This window comes from Hippopotamus amphibius, chromosome 9 (genome assembly GCF_030028045.1).
Source record: "Hippopotamus amphibius kiboko isolate mHipAmp2 chromosome 9, mHipAmp2.hap2, whole genome shotgun sequence".
In the NCBI taxonomy this organism is placed as follows: Eukaryota; Metazoa; Chordata; class Mammalia; order Artiodactyla; family Hippopotamidae; genus Hippopotamus; species Hippopotamus amphibius.
The window spans coordinates 141060480-141082441 of NC_080194.1; the positions used below are offsets into that span (position 1 = coordinate 141060480).

Genomic DNA, 21962 nt, shown 5'->3' on the forward strand with positions numbered 1-21962 from the left:
CCCGCGTGATGCTGGGCGACGCACTTGACCTCTGCATGGCCTCCGCTTCCCGTCGGTCTGGAGCTGGCAGTGCCCACCTCGCAGCCACGTCAGGAGGGCCCGGGAGGACGGGCTGGGGAGAGCACAGAGGGTCAGGACCCCAGACTCTAATGACTGTTTGCAAGCACGTTAAACGCCGAGCGCTGCAACCTGCAGGGACCTCTCAGGCACCGCGCTGCCACGCCGCCCCAGCACCCAGGGGCTGATAGCAGCCACTGTGGGACTCGGCTTACGACCCTGCTGGAAGGGCCTTGGGAGGCGGCTGGTGTGGCTGATCGCGGCCCCGCTCCTGTGTGCGTCTGTGGCCAGTCCTCATGTGCCTGGCAGCTGGCTGTCTGTCAGCTGAGGCGAGAGGACCGAGAGGTCATGTCCCTGGCATCACCGTAAGGGCCAGCTCGATGTGTCCACAAAGTGGCAGGGCTCCCAGAGCAGCGAGGGGACAGAGTGCCTCCCACGTGCAAACGCTGTGCAAGCCTCCGCCTGCCCCGCACTTGCTACTGTTCCAGTGGCCAGTGCGAGCCATGTGGCCATGTCCAGGGTGTGTGTGGGACACCATCTGGGGCTTCCTATGCTTGACCATGACATCCACCACCAGGGGGACTGTCACCAGCAGCCACTGCCCTCGCCCCGCGTGACAGCCTCCTCACAGCCCCACTCCGCTTGGTCTCCTCCACTCTCTGCGGGCTGCGCTCCTCTCTGGCCTGTGCGGCGCCGGCTGTGGCCACTGGAAGGGGTACGTCTGCTAAGCCGGGGGTTCTGGCAGAGGCCGTGGTCCAGGCAGGCTCAGGGTGGGATCCTGGGATGGGATGCTGGGCTGGTGGTGAGCGGGGCACTTTCGGAAGGTCACAGGGTCACCAGGGCGGCAGCAGGGCAGCAGGTCGGTGAGCTCTGCTCCTGGGGAAGGGGTGTCTGCTGGCTGTCAGGGAGGCAGGGGAGGTGGCCTGTGGCCAGCCTCACCCCAGTGGAAGCAGGGCCAGGGCTGTCGGGGGGAGGCGTCTGCGGCGGGGCCCCCGGCGTCGTGTGGGCCTGGTGCTAAAGGCAGCCCCGCAACCCACCCCTCGGGCTGGCCGGATGCTTCCGTCACCGCCACGGTCACGTGGAGCAGCCCCAGCCCTGCACCGCCCACTTGCCAGAGCAGGAGTCCGGGGGTCTGGGACGTGCACAGTCAGGCCCTGAGGTCCGCGTGGTTCGCTGCTGAGTGCCCGGGAGCCGAGCCCCCACCCCTGCTCCGACGGCAGGGCCAGCGCCCAGGCCGGGTCAGCCCTGAGGCGGCGGCCCTTCCCCAGACAAGAGCCGCTGCTGCAGACGGCGGGCGTCTCAGTACTTGTGAAACAAAGTGAAGATGACTGTGACGGAAGTGACTCCCCCCACTTGTCACTCAAGGGAAGGACAAGCCCCACCGGTGGCCAGAACGCAAAATGCTTTACTCTGCTGGTCACCGCACATTTATGCTCAGAAACACAGGCGCACCAGACATTCCCCATCACCCGGCGGGTACGACCGTGGCTCCCGAACCTGCCTGCCTGGGTTCGAGTCCCTCCTCTCCCGCAGCCCCCAACCGTAGGCGGGGGCAATGTCTTACGGGCTCGAAGCCTGACTGATTCGTCTGCAAACGAGGACAGACGCGGCCCGCCCTGCAGGGCTGCGGAGAGGATTTGGAGAGAACGTACGTGAGTGGTCAGCGCGGCCTGGCGGGCAGTCAGTGCTCAGCGCACAGCACCTACTGGTCAGCGCGCCCAGTGGGGTCGCAGTGACAGGAGCACACAGACAGCCCCGTGAGCTGCTCGTGGTGAACCTGAGTGTCTAAACAACGTGAGACGAACAAGCACGCTCAACTCTGAGGACACTGGGAGGCCAGAGGTGCTGCTGTGCCCCAAGAGATGAGCTGCGGGCGAGCATGGGGAAGCTTTGCAGCAGCCCAGCAGCAATCGCAGCGTGTGACGGTGCAGAGGAGGCTAACTCGGGGCACAGCCAAGCCCCGCTGTGGCATCCGGCTGGGCGACGGCCTGGCCTGGAGGCCAAGGAGACAGGTGCAGGTCCGGAGGCTTCGGAGAGACTCTGCAAACCCACCCACACAGCCGCTCTGCTCAGCAGTCACTCACTGATCTGAGGAAGCGTGAGAAAACTCACTCATGGTCTGGGGTGAGGAAGGACTCGGAGGCCCAGCAGTCACCATTCTTGGCAACCTTTTCTCACCTGAACGGCACTAGTGGGTTAACATCCTTGAAAAGGCGTTTGGGACCAGGGCTCATGGAATATGTGTGTGTGCGCGTGCATGTGTGCAGGGATGCGGGTGAGAAAAATGACGGTTTCCAGTAATTCTCAGCCCTTCCTTCCTGCTGAGCAAGCAAGGACGTGGCCCGTCTCCCTCTGGGCCTCTGAGGCCAGGACCTCGACCGCAGCCACGCCCGGGCCACCTGTTCCCAGACAGGCGCTGGGTCCTGAAAGGAATACAGTAGAGCGGGGCTAAATCAATGCTGGTCCCGAGCCTCTTGGCTGTTTTACAAACTGTAGCCACACATCACCTCTACTGTTATTTACCAAAGTTCATCGATTTTCTGAGATGCACTTTTTCCCCTCGCACTTTTACATCTCTGATTTGGGATGCAGCTCGGAATTCATGCTACAAGAGGACCAGGCCGTCGTTTATTGGAAGCATTTTTTTCTTTCTCAGCACTTCATAAAATAACAATGAATCTCACAAGCTGTGGCAGTATAGATTCGATGAAATAAAATCCAGGGCTTAAATTTTCTTCTTCAAATCAACTCCCTGTTTTAGTTGAATGTGCTTATTTTAAAAGGAAACTTTTATCACGGCTTTAAATGGAGAGCCAATGTCATCTGATGTGTTGGTTCTATCTTTTCCTCCCAGACATTAAATAATCTATAATTTTTACAGTCTGTCTGTGCCTACGACCAGGGGCTCCCCTCCCTTCTCCGCACCACAGAGCCGGGCACACAGTGGGGACGGAAAGAAGCGCCCACTCAGCCCTTAGTGTGCACTCCGTGAGCTGGCAAGGAGCAGAGAGGAGTGGACAAGGAGGCAAACCAGTGCAGGGCTGGTGGCACCAACTACAGCAGGGATGCGGGGACAGAGCTGTGCACTCACGGTCCAGCTCCTTCTCACCTGCCCTGTTCACCCCTCACCTGTCCGCCCCTCACCCGTCCAGCCTCTCACCTGTCCACCCCTCACCTGTCTGCCCCCACCTGTCCGCCCCTCACCTGTCCACCCCTACCCTCTCCCATCCATCATCCCTGCCCAGAGCCCCTGCCAGGACACAGCAACAGCCCCCTGGTGACACTGGGGTTTATCCAGCCAGGGGTCCTTGTATCCCGTAACGCAGACCCTCTGCCCCCGGCTTCACTGTGACTGGCCCTGCAGCCACACGGACAGCTTGCATCGCGCCCTCCTCGCCCCGTGGGGGTGGCCCGGCTCCCTCCCCACAGGCCCTACGTGACTGAGCCTCTGTGGGCTGGTCTTGTCTCGGACGCTGGGCACCTGGGTCCCTCCTGTGTCTCAGTACCCACCCCCCATGACTGATGCTCTCACGCGGCCCCATGGCTGATCACCACCAGCCTTTGTGTGTGTGTGTGTGTGTGTGTGTGTGTGTGTGTGTGTGTGTGTGTGTGTGTGTGTGTGTGTGTGTGTGTGTGTGTGTGTGTTTGCTTGTGTGTGGCTCTCTCCCCCGGAGCACGGCTCACTGCACTCAGGAAGGCGAGGACCTTGATGGACAGGTCAGCTCCTGGGTCCACAAACTCCAGCCTCTAGAGCAGCACCTGGCACACAGCAGGTGCTTAATAAATACTCCCTGAGCGGAGAGCCCTGGCAGTCTAGTGGTTAGGACTCAACGCTTTCACTGCTGTGGCCTGGGTTCCATCCCTGGTTGGGGAGCATCCCGCAAGCTGTGCGGAGAGGGCTGGACGGAACCTGGGCCGCGCTCAGTCTGTTCACCCGGCCCCTCCCGCCGCCTGGCCATGTCCACGGTGGGTGCCGGGCACCCGCGGGGCTTACCTTGGACAGGTGCTAGGGGCTCGTACACCACTCGGTAGCCCTGCAGGACGCCGTTGGCCGCCGTGGGCTCCCCCCACGAAACGTTCAGTGTGGTGGAGGTTATTTCTGAGAACGCCAAAAAGCTGGGGGTCCCCGGAGCTGGAGGGACAGGACAGAGAGGACGTCCAGTAAAGCCCCTGTACCGATCATCTACATGTGCGTCTACCCCTCCGCGTGGAACAGAGATGTTATTCGATGTTGCTTTCAACCCTGTGAAGTCTCGATGCCGTGGGATAAAAAGGAGATTTGTCAATCATCCTCGAACTTCCCAGGGTCCATCAGAGACTCAGACCCTCCCGAGAGGAGCAGAGAAAACCACAGTGTTTAAACACAGAGGAGCTGAAGAGGCGCAATGACAAAGGCATAAAAATGAATAAGGCGGAGACAGAAGGTGAAGTGCAGGCAGCACCACCTCCCAGGGGCCACCGGAGGGCCCCACGGGCTCCAGTCCCGTTCCTCCGGGGAGGGTGGGCTCTCCCCTCCCACGCCCTCCGCTCCCGGGGGGCCCAGAGGCCTCCGAGGACATCCCTGTCCGCCCTCATCGGAAATCCCACAGGCGCCCGGCCACCTCACTGTGCCCTTGGTCTGGAGACGGGGCGCTCCTGCGCCCCCCTGAGCTGGAAGACGTTCCCGGCAGACGCAGAGGCCGGCTGTGAGGCCGGGGAGGACGCCTGCCCCGCCCACAGTTCCTGTCCGCCTGGGCTCCGTGGGAGGGCTGGGTGGGCGCGGCACCCAGAGCTGCCCCGACCCCAGCGGGTACTGATGCCCCTCTAGCCCGATTCCCGGCGGTGCTCAGAAAGGCCCACGGAATCGGCCCCCACGTGCCGCCTTTCTGTCCTTCTCCGCCCCCGGGGATCCTGTGGCCCCACGACCCTCCAGGGCTGCAGTGCCCGAGGCCCCCACCTCCTCCTCTCGGCCCCACAGGTCCACCCACACCCTTCCAGCTCCGAGGCCACAGGCGGCCCCTTCCGGGCTGCTGGGTGGGCCCAGAGGACCCAGTCCTGGCCATCTGGCCACGGTCACCCTGTGGGGAGCCTGACGCTCAGGAGCCCCTGGTCCCAGGCAGGCTGAACCCACAGAGGGCTGGGGAGCCCTGAGTGGGTGGGTCTGCGGCCCACAGGCTCCCTGACTGGTTTTGCCAGCCTTCTAATCCCTGCATCTCACGAAGGCCTCAGAGCTCCCGGGACCCAGGGCCCAGCCTCGGGAGGGCCTGGTCAGCCTCAGATAGCTCCCCAGGCCACTAGGGGCTCCGAGAGTCACCAGGAGAGTGAGTGGTCGGCTCAGGACGTACCCGGGGCGCAGAGAGGAGGCCACAGGCAGTGGGGAACTGCCCGGGGTGTGTGCCTGAGAGTCGGCCCGACAGCAGCTTCCAGAGAGGCCCACACTGTGGCCCGGGCTCAGCAGCTCAACATATAAGCAGTTCCCCTCCCTGGCCCCGGAGTCTGGACCCTGAGAGGAGCTCCTGGGGGCCTGGAGCGAGTCCTGCCGGTGATGGACGAGGCCTCGGGCAGGTGGGAGCCACGCCCGCGGACATTTACGGAGCAGCTCCACGGGGAGGGTGCAGGCCTGACGCTGGGGACACCACGTGCGTCAGACCCAGAAATTCCCAGCTACGTGGGGTCTGGGGTGTAGGACAGACAGAGTGGAGAGCTGAGGGGACAGCTCCAGGGCAGGGAGGCGAGCTGGGCTCTCAAAAGGAAACACTCGGTCCTCCTACCAGCCTGGTGGGTGCAGCCCCGCCGGGGGTCACTCCTGGGCCCGTCTCCAGCAGCGTTGAAGGCCAAGATGCTGACCAGGTACTCGGTGTGGCTGGTGAGGTTCTTCAGCTTTGCCGTGGTCTCGGGCAGGAACAGTACTCTCATCTTCTCTGTTTCGTTCTGGCTGTCTGCCTCCCAGTAGTAGATCTGTCAGGAAGAGCCAGAGGCTGGAGGCCAGCATGGCAGGGAAGGGGTGGCGCCCCCTCTGTTTCTCAGCCCGGGGATAGGCCACCTCTGAGCCAGAGGTGACCTGAGCGCTCCTGGGGGCCGAGCTGTGCTCTGCAGGGTCAGGGGTGGCCGAGGCCAGGCCAGGGTGGACGGGGCCTGACGATGGAGGTGGCATTTTGGCATTTCCTTTGGCTGCCGGGAAAGTGCCTTTCCTCTCACAGAGCTGGCTGGGGGGCCCTGCCCCTCCCCCCAGGCTTCTGGACAGAAGGGAGACCAATCACATCTACCCCCTGCTCCAGCCTGTGGACAGAACAAGCCCCCAACTTCTACCCTATGGTCCTACATTTTGTTTAAGGCCAACATTGAAGGCTTCGATCAATGTGATCCAACACTCTGGATATTAAAACAGACAGAAATGCCATGGAGGAGAACCACATAGGGCTCAGCACGGTGGGGTGGCCCTTGCTTCCCTGGGCTCCGTTTCCTCTCGTCTCGTTTTCATGTGCTCATGAGCGAACGCGATGCCCGCGGACCAAGGTTTGCTACGGTCCTCAGAGCTGTTTCCCAGACAGCTGGCCGAGAACCACTGCCCACGCCAGTGCCAGCCCGGCCACCCAAAGACAACCGCAATCCATGCATCCACCTTGGCTCTGTGGGCCTAACCAGGCCAGGCGGTCAGCAGCTGGCCCGCGCGCCGAGCAGCGGAGGCCGCAAGGCAGTGCAGGGCCCGGGGCCGGCTTTCCCGCGCCCGCACATCCAGCCAGGCCGCAGCGGCCCTGGCGGGTGAGCCTTGCTTATTTCCATCTGCAAGACACAGTCCAGCTTCTGTGCTCTGAACGGACCAGATGAGACGCTCTGCTCGAACAGGCCTTACTAACTGGAGATCAATATCCAAGTTCAATGTCTTTATCATCAGGAAATTAGGAAACATGTTTTGGACATACACAGATAGCATTTGCCTCCAGGCTCAGGGCACTGTCTGTTACCTCGTTAATCATTTTGCCCTGCTGCGGAGGAAGGTATTTGTTTTCACAAAACATCTACAAAATCCATTTTTAAAGGGACATTTAATTGGTCCAATAGTCTTCAGGACAGGCTTGGCCATGGAATCTGATGACTGACCCACTCGGACTCAATAGACCAGACGAGGAAATTCACTCTGGAGGTAGGTGGGGAATTTTCAAGGGACAGGACTGGGCTGTTTCCTTCGGGATGGTTTTAGCTGATCTTGGGGGGGTCCGAGCCCCTACATAGGGGTGATCTTGGAGGTGGAACGCTGAAAAGGGCTGCCTGGCCCCCACCCTAACTCTGTGTCACTGTCCACCTGATGCTCCGACTGGAACGGCCTGCCGCCTTTCTTTGATCCCACATCTGGAATATTTTTTTTTTTGGGGGGGAGGGTACCGTTGTTTCAGTGTTGTGCGTTTCTACTGTGCAGTGAAGTGGAGCTCCCTGTGCTCTACAGCAGGCTCTCAGTTATCTGCTTGATACATAGTAGTGTATATATATGCCCATCCCAGCCTCCTAGTTCATCCCACCACCCCCTCCCACTGTGGTGTCCATACGTTCGTTCTCTACGTCTGTGTCTATTTCTGCCTTGCAAACCGGTTCATCTGTGTCATTTTTCTGGATTCCACATATACATGTTAATATACGATATTTGTTTTTCTCTTTCTGGCTTACTTCACTCTGCATGATAGTCTCGAGGTCCATCCACCCCTGGAATATTTAGTGAATGTGGAATCATGACAGTTTAGTGTAGGTTTTCAAAGTGAGGTTCCCAGGAACCAGACCCCCTGGGGGAGCTTCTTACAAATACAAATTCCTGGGCCCATCCTAGACCTACTGGAGCCAGAGACGCGGGCCCAGGGCAGAGCTCGGGAGGGGGGAGGGGAGGACCTGTTCTCTCGAGTGCCTCCCTTTTACCGTCAGGAAAGGCGGTGGGGACTCCCAGAGGGGGTGCGGGGGAGGGAGGGGCTGTTGGCCACACAGGGACCCGGGCGCCCCTCCCCCAGGCCAGGGGCACGGTCAGGCTGGGCCCGCTCCAGCCGCTCGGTGACGCCCAGGGCTCCGGTGGCTGAGGGTCAGCGTGTGTCAGGACGGGAAGCAGAGTGCGGCCAGGCTTCCAGCAGAGCCCTCGGGAGACCCGGGGATTCAGGCCGCTGAGCCTGCCCACGAGCGACTGGAAGGAAGAGCCACATCGGGCGAGGGGGCCTTGCCTTGTAACCCTGGACGTTCCCGTTCTGGCTCTCGGGCGGCGGCGGGTCCCACGCGACCTCCAGCTGGCTGGCCGACAGTGGGCTCACCTGCACGTGCTGCGGGGCCAGGGCCGGGGCTGTGGAGGAGAGAGGGCAGCGTCAGCAGAGACGTCCGGCCGCGCGTGCGGGCTCCGGAGACCCCGCCCTGGACCATCCAGCTTCCAGGCCAGGATGACCACAGACCCTTCTCAGAACCACGTCTTTAAATGCGTAAAATAAAACCTGGAGAATCCCAAAGAAAACCAATTATACGGAGACAGAGCAGAGCTTCTGAGAACAAAGGTGTGAGGCAGAGACCCGCGTGCGCATGACTGAGCCCTGAGGTCAGGCTTCAGAGCTGCTCTAGCGGCTGCTGGGAGGTCAGGTGGGACAAGCAGAGACGTCTCAGTGACAGCCACCCTCGCCGCGACGGGGCACACCTGGGGGCCCTGCCGCCCTGCGCGGATGCCTTGCCACATTCAAGACCTAAACGAGGGGGATGCTGAGTTCCAGGTGGAACTCAGAGAAAATAAAGGCTTTGTGGGAGTTCCCTGGCTGCCCAGTGGTTAGGACTCTGCGCTTTCACTGCCAAGGGTCCAGGTTCAATCCCTGGTCGGGGATTGAAGCCACGCGGCATAGATTAGATAGACAGACAGACAGATAGCAAGATAGATAGAGAGATAAAGGCATCTGTGTTCCCACCGCGAGTTCCGGACCCTGGGGTACGAAGCCCTGCTCCTGGTGGAGCTGGCGCCTGCAGACCTGGGGCTGCGCCAGAACACAGAGGCCACAGCCCCATGTCCCCCAGGAGGACCCGGTCCTACGCCTTCCCTCCCAGCCCCAGGGGCCCCCGGGTGCCGTGTTGCTGCCAGCGGGGCCACACTGTGCAGAAAAAGGTGAAAGGTGGCTGACAGAACTCCGTGGCCGCGGCCTTGCGGGCAGCCACTGGGAAGCTGGGAACGACACAGTGTGTAGGTTTGGGGACGTTTCTCCCCACCGGGCACTCCCGCCAGCCGGTCTGTCCTGTGCTTCCTGGGAACGACTCCCTTCTGCCAGGCAGTGTGCCCGGCGCCTCCCCTCCCGGGGTGAGCTCCATGCTGGGCCAGACCCCCCAGGGAGCTGCACGGAGCCGTCGGGGGCGTGGCTGTGGGGGGCAGGGCGCCAGCCCAGCGTCCTCCCCTCCCGCGGCCCTGAGCAGCCCGGGCCCTGCCTTTTGACTCAACTCTATTTAGGGCCATAAATGGAAAGGACCAGGCGGTCCCCGCTGGAGGGAGACAGCCCAGCACACGGTCTCTCTGGAGAGGCCTCCTGGGGAGAGGATGACCTTCGCGAGGCACCCCTTCCGCTTCCCCGCGTCTTCCCCTCCCGGCTCCCCGCCCCCCAGTGCAGAACAGGATAGTCACTAACACCCACTCGGCCTGACACCGACTGTTTATCCTGTGCTAACTGCGCGGCTGGCGTTGGGGCCGCCCACCCCGCCGCTGATGGAAGCGTTAATACCCACACCAGGTTGTCGGGACAGATGCTCGCCCTCATTATCAGAAATTCTTATTTACCGCTCCATTAAACACCAGAACCACACAAAAAAGCAATTCAATCAAAACTAACTGGAGGAATTTTAACAGCCACATTAATAATCCAAAACATAAATAACGTTAATGTCTTTTCCATGTTTGCCACTGGCAACTCGATCACAAAATTACTGGTGTACAATTAAAATGTGAAAGGCAGACTCGAGCACAGCCATTACCCTGCGGGGGGTTAGGACCGTCTGTGCGCGGCCCCCCCGGCCCCCCAGGCTTCCTTCTCAAAGGCACGCCCAAACCCAGGGCCCACGACGGCTCTGGGGCGGACACGAGCTGGACACGCCGCCCGCCCTCCCCGGCCCGGCCTGCGCGGCTGTCCCCCCCGCTGGCCCGCAGCACAGCGCCGGCCCGCGTAAGGTGCTGCCGGGGACAAGGACTTCTGTGCTGGTAACACAACAGGGGACAGAGAAACCCTCGTGAACACAGAGCGAAGCACGTCGGTTTTGAGACGTCTTCTTTCACCTTGACAGGAGAGACTGACCTGCAGGAAGGCCCCCTGCTGACACCCCCAGCGCCATCCTTGTGCGTCACGAAGGGGCTCCGTTTGGAAACCGACGGAGCATCTGACGACCGTGGTCTCTGTTTCCCCACCTTCACATCTGTGGAGCACGGCGAACACGGCACCAGCTCAGGATGCTGTGTCAGAATGCGTGAAATTAGTTTCTAAAGGCACGCTGGCCTGGCAGCCTGGTGTCTGCTGATATGCAGATGGCCCACGGGCGGCGCTGGAAGGCGGTGCGGGGTTAGGGCGCAGAGCGGGGGTCCTCTCGGCCCAGGCAGACGACGCTCCCCCACAGCTGTCACCCTCCGGCCTCGAGGGACCGCTCCTGCCGCCCTGGCCCTGGCGACAGCGCTGGCCAGGGCGGTGAGAGAGAAGCTTCCTGGACTTCCGGGGCTTCTTGCACCTGACAGCGTAGTGGAATTCCGGAGATTTCTGGAAACTTCTGGGATTCTGGCTGAGTGCTCGGGGAGGCCTGGCTCACGGGCTCCTGACTCCGAGTCTCGCAGACCCCGGGCGGCCCTGGGGCTCCTTGGCGCCCCGCGCCTCAGCGTTTCTGAACCTCTGCTCCAGGGAGGCAGCTGGACAGGCACCCGTGTGCTCAACCCGCGGGAGGGAAGGAAACCAACATCTGCAGAGGCATTTGGTAAACGGCGGAGGCTGGGAGGCTGGCGGGCCGTCCGCTGCGCGGACAGGACCGGTCACCGTCCAGCCCTCCCTCGGCCGCTCGCTCCGCCCCCACGAGGGGGGCGCCCGCCTACCTGCCGCCAGCCCCCCGAGGGAGCGGCACGTCTCCCTCTGACACGAGTCTGGCTGATGACAGGGGAGTAGTCGTCACACGCACGCGGGGCACGTCCCAGCAGGGGCTTCCAGAGTGTTCCGTGGCGCCTACCTCTCCCCCCGTCCCACGCCAGTGAGCCCCTCCACGGTGGCTGATCCCGTCTGCGTCTGGGAGAGACGGTAACCGGGAGCACGAGAGACATGGTGACCGTGAAGGACGGGGGTGCGGAGAGAAAGCACCCAGGTGGTGTTTAAGCCGCTGAGACTCGGCGGTGACGTCCGTAACTTTGCTGAAAGTTTCCTGAATATCAACCAGGCCCTCGGCCTAGCTCGGAGGGGGCAGGTGGACACAGAGATGGACAAGAGAGGTTCAACAAGGGATGGATCACAGCAGTCACAGTACGAAGGCTTCTGGGCCCCCTCCATCCAGAAAGGAGGTTTACGTGGACGGCGGGGCTTGGGCACAGACGGACAGGCAGCGCCTCAGCACAGGAAAGAAGGCAGGGGAGGAATTCAAGGATCCAGGAAGGAGCCGTGTCCGGGCAGGTGCGCAGCCCCGCCCCCCTAAGAAAGCCGTGAGTCACTGCTGCCACCAAACAGGACGTCCAAGGCCCGGTCATCCAGGACTCCAGGCAGCTGTGAGCCCTGCCTGCAGGAACTCCGGGTCCCTAAACGAGCATTTCCATTGGCTTTACAAAGTCATTTTTAACAAAGCTTACAACAGACAAACGTGAGATCATATCTGATAAATCCGTATCGAACATGAGAGACACGCACCACCCTTCTCTCAATCGAGTCCCCCATCTCTCCAGAGCCCCCAGGACTCCTGAAGACAAACGTAGTGGTGCTGACATCTGGTTTGCCAGCTGCTGGAGCCATAGGGCCACTGTCACTGAGGGTGCTCCTTTCATGCCAGGGAACAGGTATCTCTTCAAACCCTTCTTCCGGGCTCAGTTCATCCTCATAACCTGGGGAGGTGGGCATGAGTCACTGCCCGTTACACAGACGGGAAGACTAAGGCCTAGAGAGATCCGGTAACCTGCCCAAGGTCACACCCTCAGCAAGCCTGCGGATTCAGCTTCGTATAAACCCAGGAGCCTGGCTCTGAGCCTCTCTCCCTCCCTCCCTTGCAGCAGAATTTCGAGGCCTGGGGCAGTGGGTGGGTGGGTAGAGGGGGCAGGGAATTGAGCCCCACATGCCTGGGTTCCCAGAGCAGCACCCTCGACCAGCACGTCTCACCCCTCCGGTCCCCAGCCCCTCCTCCATCACCTCACTGCTGGGGCAGAACCAAAATCAACTCCGAGGAAGCTTCGCGAGAAGCATCAGGAAACTGGTCACAAAAACCATTTTCAAAAAAATCAATGCTATGTACTCCAGGCTATAGAAACCGTAGCTGGGAGGCTGCGGAAAAAGCCCTGGTTGGCGAGTTTAAGATCTGGGCTCAGCCGGTGGGACCTGAGACTCTTTAATCGCTGAGCTGCAGTTTCATTGTTTGTAAAATTGAGAAAATATCAGACAGAAGGGTTTTTGAGCTGAAATGAAATGGGTGCTGTGAGAGCAGAGCACAGCCCAGCAAGGAGCACACGCAGATTCCCAACCTCGTCCCCCATCTGTCCGCGGACTGCCCGTGGGTGGGGGGGGCAGTGCTCCTACACGGGCTCTGTCCCGTAGAGACGGTAGGTAACTGAGTCACCGTGTGCTGATGCATCTAGATGTCCGTCTCCCCGGTGGTTCCCCAGTGAACCGAGAGCAGCTCAGGTGTGTCACCACGGACCCTGGTCTCGGCTCCAGGGACCCCCCTCCTGGCCTCACATCCTCGTGCAATCCTTCTGACAAGCAGGATACAGCAGATGTGGTGGGGCGGGGGGGGGGGAGGGGTGGCCTCCCTGCAGGCAGGTCACGGAGCCTGAGCTGCCCCTCCCACTGGCGCCCTTCCTGGCTCCTCTCACCCCCCACCAGCTCCCTGTAAGGAAGCCAGCCTGTGTGGTGATGCTCCACGGAGAGGCTGCCACATGAGGACCTCGGGGAGGCCTCTGCCCATCCACCCAGGAAACAGGGTTCTGCCCACAACCACCTGTGAGCCAAGAAAGGGGTCCTCCCTGGTTGAGCCCTTGGACGGCACTGCAGGCCTGGCTACACTTTGTGAGAGGCCCAAGGCAGAGGACCCAGCTAGGTCGAGCCTGGATTCCTGACCCACAGACGCTGTGAGGTGGCAAGTGTGTGCTGTCTGAGCAGCTACACTGGGACGATTTGTTACCCAGCAGCAGATGACTAATACACCCCAACCAGTGTGGGCTCCTCAGGGAAAGCACCCAGCCCAAGCCCAGTCTGTATGCTCTGGGCTCCCAGTGGCTGATTGCATTTGGTGTGGCCCCTGTTGTAAATGCCAGATTTCACGGCGTTCCAGCGATAACCCTCTGTGAAGGTCAACATGTGTTCTTAACCAGCCCAGACCCAGCCGTGGCCTTGGCCCCATGAGTCTGCACAGGAAACCTAAGATGAGCTCCTGGTCTCTTCACTGGTGCATGTCCTGGAAGTTTACAGAACTCTGGAGCAGTGTGGGAGCTTGGGTGGTTCTGATTACAGGTGCCTCAGACCAAGCATGGGGTGAGGAATGGGGGCTCTGAGCTCTGGCAGAGCCCGTTCCCGCGTGTGGAGGGATGGAGCGACCCGGCAGCACCAGCCCTAGGACACCGAGCATCCAAAGAGTGTGTTTTAAAAGCACTGGTTTCAATAGCAAAGGAGGTGGAGACCAGAGAGTTCCAGACTTGCAAGAACAGGCACATTCTTCTCACAGATGTTTCCTCAATAAAGGTCAGTGCTGAACAAATTGAGCACTCGGTTTCATCCAGTGATACCCTGTGTTCTCCCGTCACCCACACCATCAATTGCACCACCGCTCACACCATCCTCTCAGATCACTCACTCTACCACCCACTCTTACAAGATGCAAAGTTAGAGCCACTCAAGAAAACCATCTACGTCGCTCGCAACTGTCGTGGGTTTTTGTTTTTGTTTTTTTACCTCTTTGCCTGCAGAGTGAGTTTCCCATCTCGGCAAGATCCAGGTCCTGACAGACCAAGACTGTATTGCAGCCGACCTGGTCTGCATAACACAACTCACGGTCCCTAATTAACCAGTTGCATCCCAGGTAGTTTGTATTTGCAAAATTCAAGCTGTAGGAAAGGCTCTTATTCTCATCTCACCCTTAGAAAACTGAGGCTTACAGGGGTTAAGTCTCTTGCCCCAGGACGGACTGGATTTGAACCTGGGTCTGCCCGACTCTAGGGCAGAGATGGGAAGCTTTCCATAAAGGGCCAGATAGCATTTTAAGCTTCAAGAGACAGAAGGTTTCTGTTGCAAGAACTCAACTCTGCCTTTGTATGTAAGGGAATGAGTGTCTCAATAAAACTTTATTTACAAAAACAGGCACTGGCTGGAACCCCGCTCTACGAGGGCACAGACTGGTTAACCCCCTGACTGTCCACAGCTTTGAACCCTGTGTCTCTCTACTCTGACGCTGATGCCACAGGGGCCTTGCAGTGGGCTCGGATGAAGTGGCCCCACGGGGGCCGCCTGGGACCCCTGACCAGCTAAGCACTCCTGGAGAACCCTCTGGAAGCTTCGGTGCTTGCTTTTCTCATCTGTAAAACGCAGGTAAGCTTTACGCCCCACTCCTCTCAGGTGTGGCAGGTCTGTGAACCAAGACAACGGACATGAGTGGGGGTGGGGCCTCCCTCCAATTGCCACTCTCCTGCCCGTGCAGGTGCCATGGAGACCAAGCTGGGGTCGGCCCGGGTCAGAGGTCAGGTCAGGGCCAGGGCTGAGAAGCCCCTGCCCGCCTTGGTGACAAGAAGCTCCAAGGGCAGAGGGGCGGGAGCTGGCAGTGGTGGCCATGGAGGGAGAGCTGGGGTTGGGACGAGAACGCACTTCCGCGTGGTCTGAGTGCCGACGGGATACTTGATTATACTGAGAAACTGTTATGAGTTTTTCTAGGTGTGAAATAACCTTGTGGTGATATACACATATTTTTAAAGAGTTCCTTTAGAGACACAAGAAGGTATTTTTGAACAAAATGATATGATGTTTACAACGAAGGACATGCTGCCTGAGAACACAGGAGCAGGGACCCAGGTGGGTGGGGAGACGGGGGAAGAGGGTCCCAGCGCCTGGCGGTTGAGCACACGGCTTTCTGTATCCTAGTCTGTCTACCTCAACCTTCCCCCCGTTGCCCCAAGTCAAACAACACAAAACAAAAGCAAGGAGGCTTTTTCAGGGAGAGGGAAGGGTCTGCTGACGGTGACGGCCTCTGTTTGGGAAGAGGAAGGCGCCTGGAGGAGACGGGGGGTGGCGGCCACACAGCAGGTGACCGAGCTTCATGGCCCTGAGCTGGATGCTTGCTAGAGAGGAGGTCGGCACATTTCACCTTAACTGTATTTTATCACAAACAAACAGACGGCAAACTAGCAACCCCGGAACCAGAGCCCGGAGCCAGGTGCACGCCCACGGCCGCCCGCCGGCCCGCCTGGCTGTGCCCCCGTGCCGGCCGGGTCTCCTGCCAGGCTCCAGCCCCGCTCTCTGCACCTCTGCCCTGGTCCTGGGGCTGAGGCCCTGTCCACGGTGCCCGGGCCCCCGCGTGCTGGGTCCTCTCCTCAGAGTGCAGTCTGACGGATGGGCAGGTCAGCTCCTGGGTCCCAGCTGGCCAGCTGTGTGCGCCCCTCAACCCAGCAGTATGACTGCTCCTGCTGGTGCCCAGCGAGTGCCCAGAGTGCCTGTTCTTACGGATGGTGCGTGCCACATCCCCTCCCCGCCACGTCCCCCCACTGCCTGTGTGGGCGCTTCTGTGGCCAGGCCCGGGCCCTTCTGGAATGCCGCCCCACCCCACCTGCTCCCAGTAACCTCCACCTCCCCCCAGACAGACTTCTGTGTAGAGGCCAGTGTGACCTCTGCTCTTCTCCTGGTGGCTCACTTGCTTTATCCCTGATTACATGACAATACCGTGTGGCTGTTCCAGAAAAATCCTGCTAAGCTGGACCCTCAGTGCTGGTTGGTTTATGACAATAAACTCTCAATTGCAAAAAGTCGCCTGACGTGTCCTGTGCCCGCCCCAGTGACCAGAGCCTCTGTCCCCCCGCAAGCCGGGGTCCCTGTCCTCAGAGGGGTCCCCATGACTCCAGCCTCTCAACGCTGCACCGGTAGGTCTGAGCAGAACCCCCGGGCCACCTGCCTAACTCAGAGCGGACAGCTGTCAGTGCGGTGGGGCGGGGGGAGGGGTGCTCTGTGGCCCGCGGGCAGGCGACGCCCTCGTTCCAGGGCAGCCGGGTGGGGCAGGGCGGAGGCATGCAGGACACGACGTCTCCCTGCGGGTTAGCCCCACAGAAGGCACGGTCCTTGAAACAAACCCAGGGGCCACGTTGTATCTGAAAGGGGGACAAACAGGGATGTGCATGGCTTTCTGAGACCCAGGAAGGGGCTGTTACAGGCAGTCAGGCTGACTCGGTGCTGGGGCCACTGCCCAGGCCCAGCTAGAGATGGCAGGTGACAAACATCCCCCTCCGCGTACCGAGGTGCCTGCATACCTAGATTCCCACGGAGGCGACGGCATCGCTCCCCTAGAGCAGGTCCTGATAAACCCAGGCGTTAAATACCCAGAGTCTCAAAAGCAAGACTTGATCCCTCCCCGCAGCTGCTGGGACACCTGGACCTTGGCCGCACCCTCTTTCCAGAGGTGAGCAGAGCATCGCAGGCAACACGTGCCAGCGGGGACACTGCTGGCGCCTGAGCTCCAGGCTGGGGGTGGGGAGGCGGGACTCACCGGCCTCGCCGACGAAGACCTCCACAGGCGCGCTGGCTGGGCTCTCGCCGATGACATTGTAGGCTGTCATGACCACTTCATAGCGCCGGTACTTCTTCAGATCTGCAAGGGCCAGGGGCCAGGGGTCAGCTGGTGGGACCCCCTCCCTTTCTTAGAAAGCCCCCTCTGTGAGCCAGGCTGAGGGACCCGTGCCCCCCGAGGAGACACAGGGGGAAGAGTCTGGGTTTCTTTGTTGCAGAGGGAGGTCTGCGAGGGGCCCGCCCCCTCCGTCCTGGCACCCACCTCCCCCAACTAGTGACAGCGGTGAAGCAAAGACGCAGCCTGTTCTGCACCCCAGGGAAGGCGGCGGCAGGCTCCTCTTCTAGGGAAAGAATCTAGGATACAGAGCCTGACTCGGGCTTGCCTTTTGGTCCAGAACATCTCCTTAAGAGTCAGAACAGACGTGGCACCGCTGTACCACATGGGTAGAACCTTGACCACCTTCTGTGGAGCGATGGTGGGAGGGTCTGCGGGTGGGATTTGCCGCTTCTCTCCTGAGCTAGCTGCTCGCCGGGAGGCGTGATCTGCAGGAACCATGCACCCAAGATGTCGGGCACGCACGTGGGGCTTCAGGAAAGGCACGTGATGGGAGAACCTTCCAGAATGTTTTGGCTTAAAGGTCAGCTGCTCTCGCCACGTTGGCTAGTACAGAGCCTGTGCTTGGCTACCTGCCCTGGGTGATGTATTTGGATTCATCCGCCCTTTTCTTCCTAGGACACGGCCGTTAAAACCTCAAAGGCCTTGGTTTACCAATACAGGTACATTTAATGGTCAAGGTTCTGCCCATGTGGTCCAGCTATGCTGGTCCAGCCGAAAGCAGCCAGGCTTTGTCTCAACCCCGGACTTGCGTGGCTGCCGGGAACCCAGGGAGCCACACCAGAATGGACGTGGCTGCGTGGTCGGGGCTGCCCCTCCCGTGCTTCGTAACTGTGACTGAAAGGCCTGGACGGAGACCCTGGGAGGGAGACCTCATCACGGGCCCAGGCCTGCACTTGACTCTTCATAGGGAGGTCACGTCCGGGGAGCACCTGGCCTGGGAGGGACTCGGCGGACCGACAAGGAAACGACGGGGGAGTGATGGGCAGGGGTGGGGGGGCAGCGAGCACACGACGGATGGACACGGCGATGCTTGGGGAGGAGGGGCAGCTCCGTGAACCTGCCCTGGCCGCCGGACTGGTTCGCTGGCCCAGGTGGCAGTGGGATGAAAGGGGACGGGCTTGCAGCGCCCGCACACGGGGGCCGGGGGAGGGCTGGCTCCTCCGCTTTCTAGCCCAACCACGTTCTCTGCGCTGGAGTGCATCGTCTCGGGGCCCCTTAGCCTTGCGTTCAGTCACTGAAACCCATCCCCAACCAGATCCGAGAGGAAGCAGTTTGGTTAACGGGGAAGGGAGGACAGATGGATAAGTGAACGGGGTGTGTGCTCGTGGTGGGCTGTCCCTCAGCCTCGAGAAGGACGGAAACCCTGACACACAGCGCAGATGAAACTAGATGTGAACCCGGCAGACAGAGGGGGACAATCCTGTGTGACCCCACTTCTGTGAGGTCCCTGGAGGAGCCAGGTTCAGAGACAGAAAGCAGAGGGTGGGCGCCAGGGGCTGGGGGAGGACGAGTGGGCATACTGAATGGGGGACGAGTCTCGGGTGGGGAAGGTGAGAAGGTTCTGGAAGCAGACGGGGGAGACGGCTGCACAACAGTGTGAATGTACTTTGTGCCACTTAGCTGTACACTTAGAAATGGTGACGATGGTCAGTTGTACATTATGTGTGTTTTATCACAATAAAAAAGGGGGGTTAAAAAACAAGTCGAAGGAGCCAGGGAGGAGACCTGCCCTCTGACTCTCCTTCCATCCCAAACTCCAGGGCCACTGCTGGGACCCCTCCCAGCCTGTTTCTTGAGGTTTCCTCTGTTTCCCTGGCGAGGCTGGCACGCTGCACAGCAGTGTTGGGGGGGGGGGGTTCCAGAAATGAGAGCCATGCATCCAAGCTGCTCTCCCTCGGTCACCGAGAGGCCAAGTGGCGCCGCCCGGCTGCTCTCTGTCATGCGGTCCCACGGTCCCACGAGTCAGGCTGAGGGGGTGTCACTCACGTGTCAGCTTGTATGTTGTGGATGTGGAGCTGCTGTTCACGGCCTTGAAGCTGGTCTGGGCTGCGAGGGGCAAGCAGAGCAGACAGGCGGTCAGTGGGTGGGGAGCGGTGACGGCCACAACGGCCACGACGGCCACAGCCACGGACGTGGAGGAGGAGGGGGAGGAGGGGCCTGGCCGGGGAGCCACGCCGCCTCCCACGCCACATCCTGCGCTGCCTCCAGACCCGCCAGGCCGCCGGCCCGCGAGGGTGGCGTGTCCTCTCCCCTCACGTGGCCGGATCAGATCTGCACCTGGCAGGAGGTGGTGTGAGCCGCTCAGGAGGGGAAGGGAGGCTGGCTTCCCCAGGGCAGCGCCTCTTCAGGTACTCTGTCGCTTACCTGTGCTCAGGTAAGGGTCCCGGGCGGAAGCGGAGGAGCAGACGCCAGACCGTGACCATGTGCACAGACCCCACCGCGCCCTCTTATTTCACGGATCTGAGTTTGTGACACAGCCCAGGGAGACGCTCGTTGCCGTCTGGCCACCAGCAAGAGACAAGAGTGGGGTCCTCCTCCTGGTGGGGCTGGGGCCAAGCTGCAGCCCCAAGGCCCCGAAGGCGGGGCCGGGAAGGGGGCACAGGGAGCTGCCTGTCCCAACACGTAACCCTCACGCGGACACGAGGCCCGAGCAGGCCCAGGTAGAGCAGGCCGCCGCGCCCGGGCCAGCCTTCCCCCGACCCCAGCACGCGGGTGTCAGGCTCCAGGATCTTCTCTGGCAGTGTCCAGGGTGGGGTGGGGGGGACACCAGGAAGGGGGGTGCCTCTGAGACTCCTTCCCAGACAGGAGGAGGGGAGAGCGGCCACCTCCCCGGAAGCCCCAGAGCGGTCCCAAAGGCGGCTGGGAGGACCGTCGGAGCGGGGGCAGAGGAGCAGACACATGAGCCGGCAGGGAAGCTGGGCTCCCCAGGGCCACCCCAGCGCACCCCAGACCTGCTCCACTTGGGGCGGCCCTGCTGTCCCCTGAGGCCTGCGAGCCCCCTCCCGCGGCACACACGCCCACGTGGCGCAGCCCCGCCCTGGCCGGCCGAGCCCCTCGCCTCGTCCTGCCTCCCCCCACTGAGCCGTGCTGGGCCCTGTGTCTCCCCCTTCCCTCCAGGTCCTCCGCGACGTCCTTTTACCCCAATGACCTCAGATGGCTCCTCCTCCAGGCAGCCTCCCTGGGTCCCCGCCCGTGGGGCCCTCTGCTCACCGCCCCTCCCTGTGCCCTGAGCTGTGAGCACGTTCGTGAGGTGGGGGGCAGAGCACCTCCTCTGGCCCCTGCAGCCCTTCCCAGCAGGCCTGGGGTGAGTAGACGCGTGTGGTTACGGGAGCCTCCCCGCCGACGGGCCCCCACGCAGGAAGAGGGGAACGCTCACCCGTGAGCTCGGCCCGCAGAGCAGAGGGGGTCTGGGGTGCCTTGGACTCGGTGGCAGAGGCCGCCTCGTGCTCCAGCTCCCGGTAGTAGATCCTGTATCCCTGCAGGAGGCCGTTCAGGCTCTCGTCCCTCGGGGGCTGCAAAGACACCAGAGTCAGGGGGCCTCACTGCACGTGCAGCTGACTGTGTAGGAGGACGTCACCAGCTGTTTGCGAGAAAACAGGCAGGTGTCACCTGATGAGGACTGTACGGGACTCGGGGACACAACCAGGCTACGGGGCCATTTCCCCAGGACCCGGGGTTCCTGGTGTCCGTGTGTGTGGACACGGGCACTTCATCCACGTCCAGCCTGAATCCCTGAGCCCCAGGGCCAAGACTGGAGACCGCAGCCCAGGTCCCCGACGGGCGAGGAAGCTGCCTGTTTCCGGCATACCCAGAGGCTGAAGGGAACCATGGATGTGGCCTGGCTCTGCATCGCCCACCGCTGCCCCCAGCCATCCCCTCAGTCCCTGTCCCTTCCATCCACCCAGGCTGTGGCCGTCTCACTGGGCCAGGTCACCCCCACCCTGCCCGACTCAGGAGCAGGGCTGGAACCCCCTGCCCCCCACTTCCATGTCAGCTGGCAACGGTGGGGCAGGTGCTCGTCTGACCCTTTAGAGCCCAGCGGAAGTCGGGTGACGGGTGACTCGGAGATGTGGCAGGCATGGTGGAAGAATCTGAGCCCCGTGTGTGTGACCCCAGGACCCCGCAGACCCACACTAGGTGTGCGGCCTGGTCAGGCAGGGCCCCGCCACCTGTCCCTTTCCCTGTGGCTGATTTCTGTTGATAAATAAGTTTGGGGAGGGCATTCCCATCTGGCTGACAGATCTGTCAGTAGCAGAAAGGCTGTCTCATTCCACACGGAAGCCCCATAAGGCCACAGCACCAACCCGGGTGTTGGGGCTTCGGGCTCTGGCTTCCCCTCTGGGATCCTCAGCAAATAAAGGATCAAACTTCCCAACCTGTGAGCAGACAGGTGGACCCAGAGCCCGCCTGGCTGGAGGGGTCACGAGGCCTTGCCCGGGGATGGGGATGCAGCCTGGGTTCCGGTAACTCCGCACAGTCACGGCCTGCCTGAGAACGGTCACAGCGCCCAGGTCCCTGAGTGGAGGGCACCGCTTGGGAGGGGAAGCCCCTCTGCTGTGGGCTGGACTGTGTCTCCCCAAGAGGTATGCTGTCGTCCTAATCCTCGCACCCGAGGACGTGGCCTCATCTGGAAATAGGATCTCCACAGATGTAATCAAGCTAGGAAGGCGTCGCACGGTGGCAGGCAGGGTCCTAAGGCAACGTCTGGCTTCTTCTTGGAGGGCAATGCCATTTTATTTGTCAAAGTCTTTAATACACTCGCCTTTTAATCCAGCATGTGCACGTCTAGAAATCAACCCTACATAAACGTTTGCATGTGTGCAGTCCTGAGTCCTACAAGTACAAGCTGGGGACCGACCGCCCAAAATGCCACAACCAGTCCTCTCTGGGTC

General features: G+C 61.2%; 1 protein-coding gene across 1 annotated transcript in view; it reads right to left on the minus strand.

Annotated features, from left to right (window-relative positions):
• SDK1 (sidekick cell adhesion molecule 1) overlaps nt 1-21962 on the minus strand; it is a 793009-nt gene that overhangs the window by 29610 nt on the left and 741437 nt on the right. Inside the window, exons 33-38 of the mRNA XM_057750135.1 lie at nt 20447-20582; nt 19057-19116; nt 16933-17034; nt 8235-8350; nt 5808-5994; nt 4052-4189 (exon numbers count right to left, since the gene is read on the minus strand). Of these exons, the coding sequence (XP_057606118.1) occupies nt 4052-4189; nt 5808-5994; nt 8235-8350; nt 16933-17034; nt 19057-19116; nt 20447-20582 (739 nt within the window). The remainder of the gene's footprint in view (nt 1-4051; nt 4190-5807; nt 5995-8234; nt 8351-16932; nt 17035-19056; nt 19117-20446; nt 20583-21962) is intronic.